Here is a 19144-nt window from a genome sequence, read left to right on the forward strand (position 1 = left end):
AATGCCAGCATTTAATGAACAGTCTAGCTGTCCAATTGAGTAGTTGATTTAACTATTTGGCGATGACAAATGTGTCTCCAAAATTGAGTTATAGATAACTAAATTTTGGCTATAACCAGTCACTTTGACTTTTTACCATCGATGCATTTAATACCTACACTGTAAAATTACTATCAAGTCATTGCTATAAATGGATAATATCATTTATAGTTTTTAGATTCATCCTTTTGGGAATACTGATTATTGATTATGTTTTTGAATACATTATTATTAAACAGAAATTTCTTTGTTGTTTATTAAAAATGACATTTTTCACTAAGTTAATCCTCAAAATCAGTATCAGTTCTCAGTTTTGTAAAAGCCATTTTGCCATATATGTTAATAAAATAAAATGTGATTTGAAAGCCATTTGTTAGGATTTATTTATTTTATTTCTGTGTAGCTACTTAGTTACCACAGCGCATTTAAATGTATTCTTCAATACTTTCACGGTATGAGTGCAATAACATAAACAAGGTTTAATGGATCATTATTCATGAAATGGAAGCAGTTCAAATTTATGTTACTTATTGTTTTGATAATTCTATGCCCGAAGCAGAAAACCTAGAAAAATACTTTAATAAACTAGAAAAATAATTGGTAAAAATTATCATTATTAATAATATGTTATTATTGTTTATTTCAAATTATTCCAAATCTTCCAAAACAATATCCAGATTCTGCCTTATAACTAGCTAAATTATGTCTAAAATACATGATTTCAAAATATACACGATGTACACTAAATAATACCACATTAATGTATTGCAAGCATTCAAAATTCAAAATGGAATAAAGGCAGAATCTGTATAAATATATTATTACTTTTATATTATTGAATTGAATGATAATTATAAAAATCACCAGGAATAAATAGGAAACACATTTTTATTTATTATTTAACTTTTCATATCAAAATAAGGTTTTGCCATTCCTTAATATATTAAAATTAATGTTATTAAAAACTCCAACATTGTTACAAAATGAAAATATGTTTTCAAACACATTTTATTGTAATTAATATAAAATTAATACTTACACCTCTTACTTTAGTTACTATTTGTCATAAATAATATTTTATGGTTATGGTTATTTTATCCTATGGTAAAATGAAAAAGATTCGTCTTGGAAAAAATACTCCTCCGCCAAAAAAATTTAGAGAGCAATATAATGTTTATTTAATTTTCTATTATCCAAAGATTCATAGAAAAGATACTGCTTATAAGCAATTTAATCTTTGTAGATTATAATTCTGTTACAAAATATCCACTAAATAATTCATTTCTGAGACAAACAAAACAAATAAAAACAATTGAAGTGTCGACAAATCAATTATATAGTCGAATTATTTTTTTAAATGTGCATGTGTAAATATAACTTTCCCTCGCAGATATTAGAAGAATGCACTAAAAATATATAATCAAAAAACAAATTTAAAATCCTGAAAAAAAGTTGAGTATTATTGATGACAAGGAAGAACATGTGATAAAAGGAAACTAACTGAAACTATATTTGATTCTGCTTTTTTTAGTATGAGTCTTGTAAAGTTTTCTAAATAAACTAAATCACACATGAAACAAGGAATCAAATCACTAATTTTTTAAACCTAGCGATAACATTAAACTATCTATGTTTAAGTTTACTGGTATTTCATCAAGGTTTGGTTAGTGATTAGAGAATAAAACATTACCCGTGCAGCTATGCTAGTTGTCGGCTTTTCCAGCAAGTCCCAGAGCCATTTCTGATATTGAGCGCAAGTCCCCTGGCCGAACTCTTCCTCCTCTCGCTGTCTCAAGCTTTCGGCTTCTTTCCTCATCTCTTCGTGAACATGCTCTTTTCTCTGATGATACTTGTGCTGACAACACGACTCTAAATACAACTCGTCGACACCCCAGTACTCCAGGTCATCGCTAAACGCTAGAACACACATCTCGTCTACTAAGTGAAGTTTGCCAGTCCGGTAAAAGTTGAGGATAGAACTGAAGCTCTTGGGGTGACGGTCGAAGAAGTATTCGTTGTCGACTAGAGAGTAGTCGTCGCAGAGTTCCGTGATCGCGTCGTGTGTGTTGCAGTCTCTCAGGCGACCGAGCCTCGTGTGAGGAAGTCTCTCTAATGTCCTCCACATGACCTCGTGCTTGACACCCCCCACGTTAATGCTGACTCTCCGATTTAATGCTTTTGATCGCATTATCATGAACGGCTCCGGTGGTAATGACGACATCGATCTGAAAATTTTAATAATACATATGTTCAAAAATGTAACATCAATACTTGTATTAACATCATCATCATTCTCTTTCCGCATATAATAGTGCATATGGCACTGCATTGGTACACCAATCGCAGCGTATCTCGATCTGGACTCATATTAATAGTAATTTTGATGCATGTATTACTTGTAATTCAATATTAAATCCAATCCGGATAATCGAGGTTCTAATGCATTATTTTAATGAATTTTAAACAAAACATTTAACTTGAATTAAGGTAGGGTAAGTTGTATTCTGTTTTTTGTTCAAAACAGAAAAATGACATTTTTCCTGATACTGGTAAATTATTTTTAATTTATCCTGCCTACTTCATTTTAAAGAATTTCCACAAAAAGCATCACACTTCCAATTATGCAAATAACAGAGATATGTGGACTAAAGGTGTAAATATGCATACATAATGGTAAATATACACATATATGGCGGCACGAAGGTTGGAAATGAACGGAAAAGAGGGTGCATGTTTAGAGGGGCTCTAGTGCCACTGGCGGGCAACCTTAACGAGGGCTATAAATAGACAAGGGAGCAACACCGGTGTGGAGGTAATGTTATTGGATCAGGAAATAAAACTAGGACATGCAACACACGAAGACATAAATAAGTAAGAATTAAACATTTATGTGTTTTATAGAGTGCACAAATAAAACATGCTAAATCAACAGTTCTATAAATGGCTAACCTGGAATACTGATCTATGTAATGTTTTTGGCGAAATCAAGTTATGAGCATTATTGAAATTAAAGAAATAAAATCTATCTGAGGAAAAATGATCTTAATATATGTTATTTCTGCACCCAAATGTTTATTACTCAAAAGTATCATCACTTCAGAACTCATTTTTTTTTTTTTTTACTAATAAATTTCATAAATAGTACATGTTTTTGTAAAATTCTAAACATATCTACTTTTACACATCTAGTAAATGTTATCACTGTAACTCACCAAAAAAAGAGACTAACTCTTGTGCTTGGAGTGTGACTTACACTGTTTGAGTTGTTTATTTATAAGAGTTTATATAATTTTAAATACGAGTACATGAGAAAGAAAAATAAAAACATAGGACATATAAAGAAAAAACATAAAACATAATACATTCATAATAATGAAAATTTAATGTTGTTTTTACACGTGTTCAAAAAATTTCTTTAGATTAACTTAAAATTTATTTATTGATATATTATTTTTAATAGTTTTTAGTTCATTGGGAAGATTATTATAATTTTTTTACACCTTTAAAGACAAAGCTATTTTGACCATAACTTGTATGGAATTTAGGAATTTTAATATTATGTTGGTATCTGAGTGGACGGATTCATCTCAAATTCTTTTATTATTTCTTCTTTACAAATTTGTATTATAGAATTTATTTTATAAAGAGTGTCTACTGTACGAACCTTAAAAATTTTAAATAGACTTTCCGTATTGAATGTTGAGGGTTTCTTTAAAATTACTTTAATAATTAATCTTTGTACTATTTTAAGATGGTTTAATATATTGGCATGCACCACCCCATCCTACAATACCATATTGTAACGAAGATTGTACAATTGAGTAATAAGCTATTTTTAAATTATTTATTTTTAAAATATTCCTTAATGTAATAAATATGTATGTACGTTTTCTAATTCGTTTAACTAGTTCACTAATATGGTCTTTTCATTTTAAGTTTTGGTCTATGTATACACCAAGATATTTAATTTTATCTGTTGTATCAAGTACTGAACGTGTAAGATCGCAGTTAGTTTTGTTACAATTGCTTTGGTGAATAATTATTTTTACTACTGAATCTAAATATGTTTTGTTAGTAAAAAATGGGATGATTTTTGTCTTTTCTGTATTTAAAGATAATATATTTTTGTCAAACCATAACTTCAATTTATTTATAACGTCATTAGCTACTAAATTTACTGAGTTCCAGTTAACTCCCTCAACTAAAACAACCGTTTCATCGGCATATGATATTATTTTTTAATTAAAATTTTGACAAAAATATGTCATTGACATATGCTTTTTCAATTATAAAATGAGGCATCATATTTATTTTAGATCCTATGTACACCTCGTGCTTTAATCCCCAAAATCTCGAGACTATCAAACCAAGTCATCAAAAGGGTCCAGAGTTTTAAATATCTCGGAGTATACGTTACGGGAAATGGCAGCTTTCAAAAATAGCTGGGAGTGGGGCTAAGAATACAACAGTATGAAGGCTGTCTGGAGATCGGATATTTGCCGTGAAAACCAAATGCCGCCTATATAATGCCCGCATAACACCTATTATCCTCTATGGGTGCGAATCGTGGCACCTTCAAACCAGCCAAATACTGAGTTTTGAAAAAGCTCTTGAAAAGAATCTTGGGTTTGTGGTGGAATGAAGAAATAAGAGAACAGATACATCGATCTCCGGTGATAACTGTCATGAAGCGGAGGCGATACAGTTAGTTAAGCCATATACTGCGAATGCCTCCTGAGAGCCTTAACCATGCTTGCCTAATTTACTAGGCATCAGGTTCTCGACGTCTTGGACGTCCGCTGCTGACTGTTTGTCAGCGGTTCATGCCAGAACTATAGGACGCGAACCTGACTTGGGAGGATGCACAGAAGCTGACAGCCGACGGAGATGCCCGGAGGCAATAGGAACTGGAATTATGATACCATATATACCAAAGTGCTTTTGTCAAGTGCCCTTGAGGCGCTGTAAAATAATAATACCTGGCTTTGTGCATTGTGGGGGGCGCATCCTCCAGACAGGGGGGCTCGTCAGGCCTGCCTGCGAGGAGGCTCGGCGCCCCCTCGCGGCTGCCTCCCATCATGCTGCTCCTCACCTCATCCGCCAAGATCGTACTCCCGCTGGCATCGCAGGATCATCTGCAAAAACAAACCATCCTTTATCACACGGTATATAGATATAGAATTGACTAAATCGACCCTGACTGAACCGAAACTAACTTTTTATACAATTTTTTTTTTCTCATTTTCTTTCTGTGGTGGTATTCTAAATCTTCTCTACCCTCTAGAGGGTGGGTAGTTTGAAGATTATTATTTTTTAATGCGACTACACTTTGCTTCATATAATGGCCACACTAATGATTAAACGTCAAATGGTGTATAAAACTCTTAAAACATTATTAAAACTGCTTCAAAACGGAAATAAACATGGACATAATAAAAGAATATCAGAACAATACCACATACAAAATTCTAAAACAAGACAAGGACAATCGAGAATAATAAATCAGGGACTGAAATTATACAATAAACTACCAGACAAAACTAAACAAAAGACTCAGACAAACTTTTCAGAGGGCGTAAAAAATATAATTATCAACAACATAGAAAATGATACATTATTTTTGTAAAATGAATGTTATAATCCGTAAGGGTTAATAATTAAATTTAAATAAAAAAAAAAATAAAAAAACTAATACGGTTTGGTCAATTCAACCTAATTATGTGTTTTGGGTAATTCTAAAGGTCGCAATAATGTTTTAAATGAAAATCATTATGTTTGATTTCACGTGTTCATATTTTTGATGTTTAATCATCAGTGTGGCCATAAGCAAAAATTAGTCGCATAGAAAAAATAAATATCCCCAAACAAACCACTCTCTAGGGGATAAATAAGATTTATAATTGCACCCCCTTTTCTTTGCACTAAAATACATATTCATATATTTTATGTATATCAATGATAAAAACGGTAACAATACATCCCTGTACCAAGAAATGCCCACCAATCGCAGCATATCTTTATATTTTTTTGTCACACTAGAATATTTCATATTTCCTGTAGTAGGTGAAATAATTCAATTAGACGAATCTCACCCGCATAAATAAAGGTTTCAGCTCTTTAACTTCACAAACATCAACAGATAAAAGAATTGCAGGAATATGGATGTTCAAATATGGGCAGAATGGTAAATGTTACACAGTGTGTAAAGTGGCCACTTAAACCAGACAATGACAAGTCATAAGCACTGTAAATGCCTAGACTTCTATATTAACTTCTCTAAAATGTTCTTCATCTCTGTTGTAATATGTTAACAGCTTTCCGGGAAGGAGAATCCAGTCCTTGTCTACAAAAATTTAGACAAAATCAAAATACTGTTGAATATCTAAACATAAAATATTGTAATGATGTATTAACTTATATTTACATATAAGTTATTAATTTAAAAATACTTCCACTTCACTTCCACGTGATTATTTGACCAATTAGCGCTTTTTCGTCATTACAATGGAATTCCATCAAGAATTGTCAATAAATAATTTAAACAAAATAAAATATTGTGATTATTATACCAATTTCGTACGTATTGTTTGTGAAACATAATAAATAAAATAAAATTAAAATAAATAAAATAACTACGAATTAAAAATCAAATATAAAATACTAATATTATTATCACCCTTAAGGTCTAAGTGCCAAAGGTGTACAATTACGATACGAAATCAACTTTTATTACTGTGTGAAAATATGTATTTTAATAATTTTATGACGGCCTCGACATTCGCGTTTCAGCCCCAAAGATTGAATTACATAACCCTGAAATTTCATTTATGTATACTACAAGTATATAGTATTAGGCATAATTAATAGGTGCCTGTATAATAGGGTCAACCTATCTACACATTATCGGCTTATGGACTGAAGCAGGCTTCGGCAACCTTTTTCTATTTTGGGGCCAGATTGCCATCGCTACGAATCGAGGCCCGGAACGTCAAAATTACATTACTATGTGGCGTAGTCAACCAACACCATAATTTAAAAATAATAAATAAACACAGAATCAAAATTAAATACACTTTTTGACGCAATCTGGATTGAAACTCTTTTTTGTGTTCTCGAAAGTACTGCTTAACAAAACTCACGATGACGCGCTCTGAATTGAAATGACCTATTCCAATAAGTTTATTCATGCATTTTTGTTTATTCAACCTTTCCAGGCCTAAGTGCGGTATCTAGGGTCCCCCAGGTAGCATATTATTCTTTTTGTTATTCGTCATACTGATTGAATTTTTTCGCATAACTTACCCCATAATGTTATATATCAAAATTATTGAAATACTTTTCTGCACAATTTTTCGTGCAAAATTTACATTTAACAATAATCTCCATATTATGGATGTTCACATCAAAAATATTGAATCAGTTCAACATCGATTTTTAAGAAAGATAGGCTGGAGGATATACGTACAATGAGTTAGAAGCTAGCTGAAATATATCTTTTCTTCAAGACCGTCGAAATAAATCCGACCTTCTAGTCCTATTTAAAATTCTCAACTCTCTCTTTGATCATATAATGTTTCTTTTTTGATAAATTGTTTTTTATGGGAGCTAGAATCATAAAAAAAAACATAAAAGAGCCTAGTTTTACCCGCCGTCTTCGGACTTAGGGGATACAAATATGATAAATAATTTTGTAAAACAAACAATACATCGACACCGAAAATTTCATTGTGATACTCTTGTTTAGTTTTGAGGTGCGGAAAACGGGACAACGAATCCTCGATTTTAGTTACGCATAATCAGTCCGACGTGCAGTTGTCTTTTTCGCATAATATCGAAGACGCATCTGCGAGAGAGTGACAAAAATTATGTCGTATTCATCAAATTTCCCAGCCACCATATTTTCAATTAACGAGTGGGGGCGCGGCGTATTAAAAAAAATACAGTTTCGCGGGCCGAGGGTTGCCCAGGTGTGCGTGTGGGCTAAAAAGATCGCAACTCGGATCAGCAAATAACACGCAACTCGATTCATTACCATATTATTTAATTCTGAAAACGTAGAAGGGTTTTTCTTTACGACCGCGACCGTAAAGAAAAATAAAAATAACAGCCGGGTTATTCTGCTTGGCTGTCAAGAATTTTTTTGTGAAACGTGAATTTGGTAATGGTAAAAAAAAGTTATGCGGCTTTAGAGAAGTCATCATAGTCATTCCTTTACCCGCACCTCGCTCTGATTTTTTAAAGTTTTGTATTTCTAAAATTACTCCGCATGTTAATTTTTAATCAATTAATAATTGTCGCATTTTTAAGCAAGGACATATTGGTGAACAAAATGAAAAACAATATTTTCAAAGCTCGAGTCCATTAATGGATTGCAAAAGACTGGACAGGAAGCTGAGGATTTTTTTTTTTACAATAAACATAATAATAAAACTGAGTATTAAAAAAATAAAGCAAAATTACATATCAACGAAATACATATTAATAGAAAAATAGTAAACAAAAAATCCTACAAAGGCATGGCCTGTTCGTGGGTAAACAAGTAAATAATGGACAGTTATAATATTTTTGTATAACATAAGAAAGAAAAAATAAAATATTCTGTAAAAGATAATATGGTATTTTTTTAAAAAGTAATTAAAAAAGGAAATAAAAAATAAATATTAAAAAAAACACAAAAATATGTTTCATATATCAGAATATAATTTTAGTTTCTGGAAAGTCTTTTCTCGTTTTATTGATGTAGGTATGTTTTAGAATCTTTTTTCATATTTCTTTTGAATTTTTACAAAACAATTGATGTGAAAGTATGTACAATTATGTATAAAATAAATAATACACCGACACTGAGGAACGTGCCTGTGGACCAGTGGAGTGGCTACATCCATAAATAATAAAAAAAATTACATTGAATGTACCTATTGTATAATAATATTTTTGTAAGCTATGTGTTTGAATTTTATATTGGATTAAATAAATAAATAAAATAAATAAATGTGACATCAGAAAACAAGCCGATGGAATGACCGCAAACAATTAGTCCGCGTTCCTTACGTCATTAACATTAAAATAGTTCTCATTTATAGTTTAAATAGGCTTCTGTAATAAAAAGTGCTCACTTCAAAGCGATTATAAACTGCAATAAATGCCAATTCAAGCAAAAAATGCTCGCTTGAACATGTATTTTGTATGACTTTTGGAAATCACCTATACGGTATGCTTAACGATCGTCTGTATGTATCTACCGATCGACTACAAAGCCGGCTCCTTTAACGTATCGATACAAGAAAGTAAAACAGATGGAAAAAATATAATAACTAAATATTTTTTTGGAGTGGTAACTTTCTAACGCCTAGATACTCTTATTTGTTAACAGGACAGAATATAGTGACATTATGTTCACATCTAGGCGTTCATTAAAGTGACAGTTATGTTGGAATTTAATTCGACTTCAAAATTTACTTATCTCTTTCTCATATTTTTAATAGGCTTTTAAGAAAACGTGCCAACTTCAAAACGATAATTTTTTTTAATAAATCATAATATAATATAAGTTTTTTTTTTTTATATACTTACGCACCCACACACACGCACCCTTTCCTTCATTCATTCACACACGCACATGCACACCCTCCCTCATTCATTCACACATACACATATTCACATACACACACATTAATACAAACGTCACACACATACCTCTTTTTCTTATTTTTATGTATTATTAGATTTACAGTGGATTTTTTTAATTTGCTCTAGTATTGTTAATATATTTCTACTTATTTTTTCATGTAATAGCTGTAAAAATCCAAATAAAATAAAATAAATAATCAAAGGAAAAATTGCTCGGTGGAACAAATTTTTTGACACTTTTAACGCGTAGATAAACGTATCGAGGGGTTCTAGACCCGTCGATATAAACCGATGTACTTACATCAAAACTTGATAGTGCGGGTAACGGTAGTGTACCTTTATAGTCGGTCGGGAGACTTTTACCTTCAACTATGACGTCATAGTGAATCTATATCATTTTAGAGTGTAGATATGTGTACCATGACGTACGCTTCCCCTTGTTTCATATCGATGTACCTACCCAAAATTTGAAGTTAAGGGGGTCGGTAGTATATCTTTATAATCGCTAGAGGGAATTTATCTTCACTAATACCGTCAAGGTGAAGGTATGGCGTCTTTATCTTTCCATCATAATCGAGGCCCAGGCCTGTTGTGCAAAAAAAGCTCAGCGTGCGAACCCAGGGAATTTTAAATGACGGACAAAACCGTTCACATAAGGTGATAAGTTTTTTCGACTATATACATTCTCGTACGTACAACCCACGGAACTTTTACTCTGGTCACGTCTTTGGTCTGGCTAAATGACTAAATTCTTTTACTCAATACACCAGTGTATTGTTAATATAATATGTTATTTAACCTCTTACACCCGGTATTTCTTCGTACAAAGTTATACATTCACACATGGGCCCCAATTACAGAAGGGAAGTTAACAGAGTTATCTTCAATAAGGAAATTGAGTTCTGAAAATGTTTTCTTAAGCGCGGTAAAAATTAGAGCATGAAATTCTCCAGCGATTTTTTTTTAAATGTATGAAAAAAAAAGTTTTTAATAAAAACAAACTACATAGTTTGAACGACGTCACTAGTTCTTACGGACCAACCAATGTGTTGATAATAAGATAAATAAATTATTTTTAAAAAAAATGTATTATCAGCGCTATGATTTTTTAAAGTGTTGTAATTACTCCGCGTTGGACGTCATAAGTTTTCTTCAATGAGCTCTGCTGATTGGTGAATTAGCTTCTCGTAAGCCAAAAATTTATCGCAACACTCCATCATTGGTTGATTTGGAAGAACTAGTGACGTCGTTTAAAGTAGTTTGTATTTATTAAAAACATTTTTATTATTTTTTTCATGCATTTTCTAAAAACTTTTATAATTTATTTTTAGAACAGATACATGTTGAAAATACTTTTTAAAGTGGCAGTATTTTTACGGTATCTAGCCATATTATCTCTGCATCTAGCCGTTTATTTTCAAAACTGACAGTTATGTCAGAATTTAATTTGACTTCGAAATTTACTTATTTTTCTTTCGTATTTTAAAAACGTTTTTAAGTAAAAAGTGCCCACCTCGGAACGATTAAAAATTGAAATAAACCGTAATTAAAGCCAGAATTGCTTGGCGGAACAATTTTTTTATCACTTTTGTTCAGTAAATATGTGTACCGTGAGGTACTAGACTACCTCAGAACTGGAAGATGGGGGGCGTCGGTAGTGTAACTTTGTAATCGCTCGGGAGAATTTATATTCAACTATGACGTCACAATGAAGGTTTGTTACTTAAGTGTTTACAATGTACCATGGCGTACGCGCCCCCTTGGTACATATCGATGTACTTACCCAAAACTTGAAGATGGGCGTCGGTAGTGTATCTTCGTAATTGCTCGGGAGAATGTATCTTCATCTACACCGTCATGATGAAGTTATGACGTCATTAATAAAATAAAAAGGTAAGAAAAACCCGCTAAACCGCGGAAACCGGCTTGTCAGTTTCGTCGTACAATAATACTATAATTTTTACACCGCCTAAAAATATTTAATTTCTCGAACATTCTAATTGAACATGTTTTAAAAATAATACCATACGAATATTTCATTTTTCATACAGGGAAATTAATTGACTTTCGGCAACCTTTTTGAAATTCGGGCCCAGTAAGTTATGCAAGATGATTTTCAAAACAGTTGGATCGTTGAATTTATCGCAAGGAAACACGGAAGTTATGTGTACATTGAAAATTCATAATAATAAACTCCAATAGTATCTCTAGTTCCTATTAAATCCATTTTTAGCCTGACCATAGCTCGCCCCAAAGTGCCGTAAAACACGACAATATAAACAAATGATTGGGTTATTTCTCTTCGCTCCTTTGTTTTGTATCTCGGCGGCCATTTTAGAGACAATAATATAATTTATAGGCGTTTAGTTGTTTAAGTTTTAAATGTTTATGGAAGAGGTCGTTAAATGTCAGTACCGCTTCATCATAAAGCAAAGCTTTGCAGTAAAATCTCACAGTTAATTATTTATATTGATACAAGATGTATGTGAAGTGCTGTCAAATAAATAATAATGTATAGGCTTCTGTAAAATTCTTCTAAAAATGTGACTACATTTCAATTGATATTATTTATAAATTTGCTTGGCAAATATGTAATTTTTACTTTTTGTCCGATCTTGCTATGCGTGTTTTACAAGCATGTGTGCATTACTTTTTAGCCTACCGTCGTATTAAGACAAAAAGTATTAAACAGAAAAATAATTTAAATATCACACCAGAAAAAGAAGCAACCTCTTGTGCTTAGTGTGGGATTACAATATGTTATAAATAAAGCACTTTTTTTTTAATTCCATAAAATAAAAATATATGTGCATAAAATTATACATTTATACAAAGTTGCTTTGACTGTCTAAATAGGATTATTTACCACGTTCTAAGACAAACAAAATATTTTAAAAAAAATCAATACACAAAAAAATAAATTATAAACAATATTTTTAGAAAAATGTAGCATTCTATAAATAAGATTGTATTATCCTAAGGAGTACACAGTAAAATCGGATTTATTTTTTAATTCTTTTCTAATAATTAATTAGACATGTACTCGTAGGTCTAGTGGATTAAATATATTTCCATATTTAAATTTATTTCAACAGAGAGGGAAAACATTTTGAGACGGTAATATGGAAGTCTAGGCATTTACAGGGCTTATGACCTGTCATTGGCTACCTTCTCGAAAATGTTTTTCCCTCTCTGTTGAAATAAATTTAAAGATAAATAACTCCCTAGGGAGGAAATCCAGCTAGTCTGCAAGCATTTGGACGTACTCAAACATTGTTGAATTAACTACCTGTTAAAAGAAGAAGTATAAAAATTGGAAAATTGTTTTCAGGCGTTGCCTAGTAGGTGATTTGCTTCAGGCGGATGAATCTCACCCACGTGATAAAGGATCAGCTCTTTTACTTCACAAAAGTCAACAGATGGAAGAGTTGAGGAAATGTGGATGTTCAAACATGGGCAGAATGGTGAGTGCTACACAGTGTGTAAGGTGGCCACTTAAACCAGCCAATTACAGGTCATAAGCCCTGTAAATGCCTAAGCTTCCATATTACCTTCCACTTCCACTTATTTGTTCGACCAATTGGCGCTTTCACCCTCTGTACTAAGGTCCTTGGTACAAATACCTCTGTAAAATGTATTAAGTATTTTTTATTAGGAACTTATATGTAATTATAAGTTATTACATCATTACAATGGAATTCAATCGAGAATTGTCAATAAAATCAAATATTGTACATAATAAACATTATTGTAATTAAAATGATAATTGGCCTTGCGAGAGCCCTCAGTGTGTTTTAAATGTAAATAAATAAATATTGCTCGAGATTATATCTAAAACTATTATTATGTAACACAAAATATAACTTATCTAAATATTTCAAATCTTTAAAGTTTCTAAAGATGGCAGAAAGTAGCAATTCTCTTGGCAGACGACCAATAGACATAGAATCATATTAAGTGCTGGAATCTTTATTATAGGTGCACAAAAACTACTTTGAAAAATCACACCAATAAGTTTAGTTACTAAATAAATTTAAAAACACTGTATATTTTACTCAGTAAATGTAAAATCTAGTCTTTGTTCACAAACACTTGGACAAACTCCAAATATTGTAATTAAACCAACTGGTCCAAGAGAAAGTTTAAAAATTGGAAAATTGTTTGAAGCATTACCTAATATGTGGAATAATTCAATCGGATGAATCTCTTCACAACAATAAAGGTTTCAGCTCTTTGACTTCATTTAAATCAACAAATGGAAGAAATATGAATGTTCAAACATAGGGAAAATGGTGAATGTTGCATGTGGCCACTTAAACCAGCCAATGGCAGGTCATATGCCCTGATTTAATGACTCCCTAGGGGGTTAAATCCAGTCTGTTGTCTTTGGACAAAAACTCAGAATATTGTAATTATCCTATTTTGTTCAAAGGTGAACGAAAAATAATATAAACAAAAATACTATATATTTTAACCAATGATTATTAATACAGACCGGTTTCTGAGCCACTGCGTGATCCGTTATCAAGGTATAATTTAGAAATTAATATAATCCTATTTTATAATTTTAACAGTGTCTACCTTAATCAAATAGATATGTAGGTAATGTGTTAGAGGATGGTAAGGTGACCAGTCTTACGCTTCAGAGAAAAAAAACCACCTTATGAACTAAAATATTTCATGTTGACCCTTCCAAGAATCGAACCCAGAACCTCAAGCATGGTAGGTGAACCCGCGAACCACTACACTATGAGGTGGAATATTCTCATATCGATTTCCTTTTTCAGGATTTTTACCTGGGAGCAACCATCGAGTCGAAAACACTCGTTTAGGATTCTGGTTCTATTTCACAACCCATTTTTTTTTTCATTCGCTCGTATTTTTCATCTACTTAGATGCAGACAAATTTTTATTTATTAATTTTTAATAGTTTCCCTTCTTTAAGGTATTCTCCATCCCTATTGTAATTTGTTAATCTTGATGACTCTCGAGAGGGTGAAATCCAGTCTTTTTTCTACAAATTCAAATATTGTAATAACACTAGTCTTCATCACCATCATTCCCTTTCCGCATCTAATGGTACATAGGGCACTGCATTGGCACACCAATCGCGGCGTACCTTAATCGTTTTTGTTACATGAAGGTAAGATGATCAGTCTCACGCTTCAGGTACCAGTGCAGGGGCTATGAAATATTTTTAGTGTTAAAACACCACGCAACGCAGTTGGTTAGACGCAGTGGTGTAGTCGGGCCGGAGCGCACTGGAGCAGCGCTCCGGCACTTTTTATCTGAGTAGAGCGACGCTCCGGCTCCGGTCAGGAACAAATATTACGTTTCAAAAAATATCTACTTGAGTCTCTTCAAACAATTCGAAGTAACAACAAACGTATTTATTGCCGATAGCTGGCAAAAGTCTAGTCAGTAATTTGTTGACTGGTATTTTTAGTATGTGTATTCTATTAACAATAAGAATTCCATACATTTTTTACTTTATCTTACAATACCTTATTCTTCAGATAAGACTCGTGTATTTACTCACGAAACAAAAAAAATACAAAAACGTATATCATAATGAAAATGAAATGGCAGCGAGCCATTTTCGTTAATCTACTGGTTACGAAATCCCAGAAGTTCTTCGGTAATCCAACGGGTAGATTACCCAACAAAGCACATACCTATACTAAAACTGCCGGGAGAATCGGAATGTTGACTTTTTTTATTTCAATAATCCAACAAATAAAGAAATACAAAATTACAAAAACACACTTTTTCACAACTCACAATCTTTGTAGTTATTTTTTTATTTTTTTATATTTATTTCTTAAGTTAGCTTATATTAAAACTAATATAAACTATTATGTACATTTACATCATCTATATATATTTACATTTCCTTACAGTAACTTATACATTTATTTTTAAATTCTTTCAGACACTTTTCATTCTTCATACATTCAGGCATCTCATCATACATTTTTAAACCCTTATACATCAAACAATTTTGCGACTCAGTTCTTTTCAATAATGGTAGTCTTATTTTATTCTTTTGTCTAGTAGCATATTCATGACAATTTTTGTTTAAGACAACTTTATCCTTAAAATATTTTGGTAATTTATCGTGAAAAATATTTATGTATAAATATCAACATATTAAATTTAAGTCTCCTTCTTACAGATAACCATTTTAGTTTATCTCTCATTTTTTTTACATTGCTATATTTATTTTTCTTAAGAACTATTCTCATCGCTTTATTTTGTAAAATTTCTAGTTTATTTAAATTTCCTTCGTTTGCTAAAAATAATATTGTTGAGCAGTAATCTATATGTGGAAGAATGATTGTTTTGTAAATTAGTTCTGCAGTATCTTTATTTAATTTATTTCTCAATCTGAATAAACATATCTGAATGGGGAAGACGAAATAAATTATTGTTCAATATTTCAAAATGGTCAGTTATGTCTTTCACCAGGGCCCACAAAACGCCTTTAAAACACCAGAATCTTATGCGGATTTCGAAGGTTAAAGATCTAGACATTACTTTTGTGAGTTCCTTGACATTTCATGATCAGATCGAAACAGCTTGTAGTAGTTCGTTGAAGATGTTAGGATTCGTCTTGCGTACTGCCAGGGTTTTTGGTAGTACACGAGTACTGAGAATTCTTTATCACTCGTTGGTGCAAAGTAGACTTGAGAGTGGCTCGATAATTTGGGGACCGTGTGAGTTGAAGTACTCTCTTATGGTGGAGAGGGTTCAAAATACATTTCTTCGGTTTCTCTACACGAGGGAGTGCGGATATTATCCATGGTTTTATCCCACTGAGTTCCTCCAGGGTATGCTCGGTTACAGCAGTTTGAAGACCAGAAGGAATGTGTATTTAACTACGCACATCTTTCGATTGTTGCGCGGTATTATTGACAACCCTGAAATTATGCGGAGCATTAGCTTTTACGTTTCGGATAATTACCTTAGACAGCGTCGGCATAGACTGTTTCACATTCCAATATACAGGACCAACCTGCCAATGGTTATGCCTGTTGGAAGGGCTATCTCTATGTTAAACAATTATTTGGACATATTTAAGTTCAAAGTTCATTAATTCAATTACTCTTATTAAATGACCCTTTACTTATCTACTCTGTTGTGTCAATCAATGTTTCCGCGTGCACAATAAAATTTTAGAGAAATTAATAATTTGTTTTTTTTTTTACCTTACAATTGTGTCATGATTATATTTTTTTCCCATCTGGCAACATTACGCGGCGACTTCAAGAATGCGCGCGGCGAAAGTGGGGCAAAGTGGGGGGGATTTTTGGACACAATCCGATGTATTCAAATATGATTCTACGCTCCTTCTGGACTATTCTTAATTCTATGATTTTTAAGTACATTTTTCAAAATCAAGACAGTTGACACCTACTGTCGTATCCATGGAAACGAGTTTCACTAAAATAATATAAGTATTATATTATGTATTAGGCGTAAACATTAGTTGTGTCCATTTTTTTCCAAATTTAAAAATTAACACCAAAAGTAAAACAAAATAGTATAAGTCATACGTAATTCGAAATAAAATTTTCTGTTCTACAAGTTAATGAGTTTGCTTTTACATCACATGAATTATTTTATTTGTTTACAAGCCTTCAAAATGTCAACTAGACGAAAGTGAGCATTCTCGAAACTTTCTGTTCCCGTTCAATCGAGGGTTGAAAGTCGAAAGCTGCTGAATCTGCTCGCGATATTTGCGCAATGCACAGCGAAGATGCTATGAATTACAATGTTCATATTTTAAAGTTAGAAAGAGTACAATGTAAATTCCTTAGATTCATCAATTACAAACTTAATATACCCACTGAAAATATTGATTACGATAATTTATTATGTACACTAAATATGTAAACTTTTTGTAAAAGAAGAATTATAAATGATTTATAAAATTTACATAAAATAGCAAATGGCGTATTGGACGTCCCGAAATTAACTAGTGTTATCAGCTTAAAAGTACCAGTTCGAAATACTCGGCAGCTAACGTTATTTTTTTAATCTCCTGGCAGTCACAATTATTATTACAATTCACCAATACCTAGACTACACCGGCGAGGTAACGAGTATGGTGAAGTTGATATATTTCGTCTGTCTTTATATAAATATAGGTTAAGTATTCAAAAGGTTATAAATTAATTTGTATAAAATATCTTAATATTGTTCTTTATTTACTAGTTTTTTTTCTCATGTATCTTTATAATAATGTATAAACTTATGTATATGTATGTTCATGTATGTGTATGTATATATATATATATATGTACATGCATGTATGTATACGTGTGTGTGTATGTATGTGTGTATGTTTTTATATGAAAATATATTAAATATTTTTATATGTACCCATGTTGGTACACCTATGTTGGTACATTTCCTTATTTTTACTTATTATTGCATCTTTTAGTTTTTCTTATGTTATCTTTAATTTTAACTAAATTTACATACTTATGTTTCACTGCTGCACTTGAATGTAATTTCTAATATATGTAAAAGCCCGTAGGGCGTGTAAATTAATAAGTAAATTATTGACTAATTTGTTGTAAAATAATGAAGAAGAATGCATTATTGACTAATTTGTTCTAATTTTTTTCGTTATGTCGTCTTGTTTTCTTCATTTGGAAAAAAACAGACATAACTAATGTTAACACCCAATAGAAAAGTAAGAGTATTGTAGATAAAATGTAAAAAGGTTTTTATTACAGCAATACTTTGCTATTTTATATCATGACATGAATCGTCATATTACACATGACATGTCACGTATTTATGTAAACGTCTTGTCATTTTGTTGGTTGTTGACATTTAACAAGGTTTTCATGATAAATCATGTTTATTATATTTTTTTTATTCTGTACAAAAACATTGAAACAATAGCTGGTACTGAATTTGATAGAAAATGGTTTCATTTAGTGTCCTTTTTAAAATTAGCGTTTGGAAAGTCAAAATGGAATCAATAAGGCCACAAATGCATTATGTTATATGAACATTATTAAATAAATTGCTATTTTCAAGAACTTTATAATCTTCAAATACAAAACCAGTGTTAATCGTAATACCGATTTAATTATGTTGTTAACGATAAACTTGAAGCTGGCATATTCAGAAACACCAGGAATCGCCGATTTAAAACAAATATCCTTCAATATATCTTTTTTTTAATAACTTGCCATTTAAAAAAAACTACAAAATTCTAGAGTCAATAATTATTCAGATGAAAAAAATTAATGCATGAACAGTGATAAAAATGTACCTAATACCATTTTTGACAATTCAGTCATTTTCTTTCAGTAATTTCCATAGAATTAAAAATAGTCCAGAAACCGCATACGCGCATCAAACAGAAGGCGACTAAACTACTCTTAATTTAGTAGTTTTACGTTTTGACCCGTTAGTTTTTTGTAGACGTCGTTCAGTACGCATCTCCCGATTTGAA

The 19144-nt window shown here is 31.7% G+C and overlaps 1 protein-coding gene across 14 annotated transcripts in view; it reads right to left on the bottom strand.

Annotated features, from left to right (window-relative positions):
• Nucleotides 1-19144, bottom strand: part of Shab (potassium voltage-gated channel shaker cognate b) — an 84581-nt gene that overhangs the window by 13896 nt on the left and 51541 nt on the right. For 9 of the 14 annotated variants that reach the window (XR_015822090.1, XR_015822089.1, XR_015822085.1 and 6 more), the window contains exon 1: nucleotides 1730-2386. Coding sequence is in view for 7 of the 14 variants with exons in the window: in XM_088225015.1 (XP_088081141.1) it covers nucleotides 1730-2368 (639 nt within the window). In the remaining 7 variants the exon portion in view is untranslated. Of the gene's footprint in view, nucleotides 1-1729; nucleotides 2387-5018; nucleotides 5175-19144 lie in introns of those variants that run through there. The other 5 variants (XR_015822086.1, XR_015822088.1, XM_088225014.1 and 2 more) reach the window with 1 other exon arrangement.

This window comes from Micrasema longulum, unplaced genomic scaffold (genome assembly GCF_059751315.1).
Source record: "Micrasema longulum isolate JH-2025_06_02 unplaced genomic scaffold, ASM5975131v1 h1tg000323l, whole genome shotgun sequence".
In the NCBI taxonomy this organism is placed as follows: Eukaryota; Metazoa; Arthropoda; class Insecta; order Trichoptera; family Brachycentridae; genus Micrasema; species Micrasema longulum.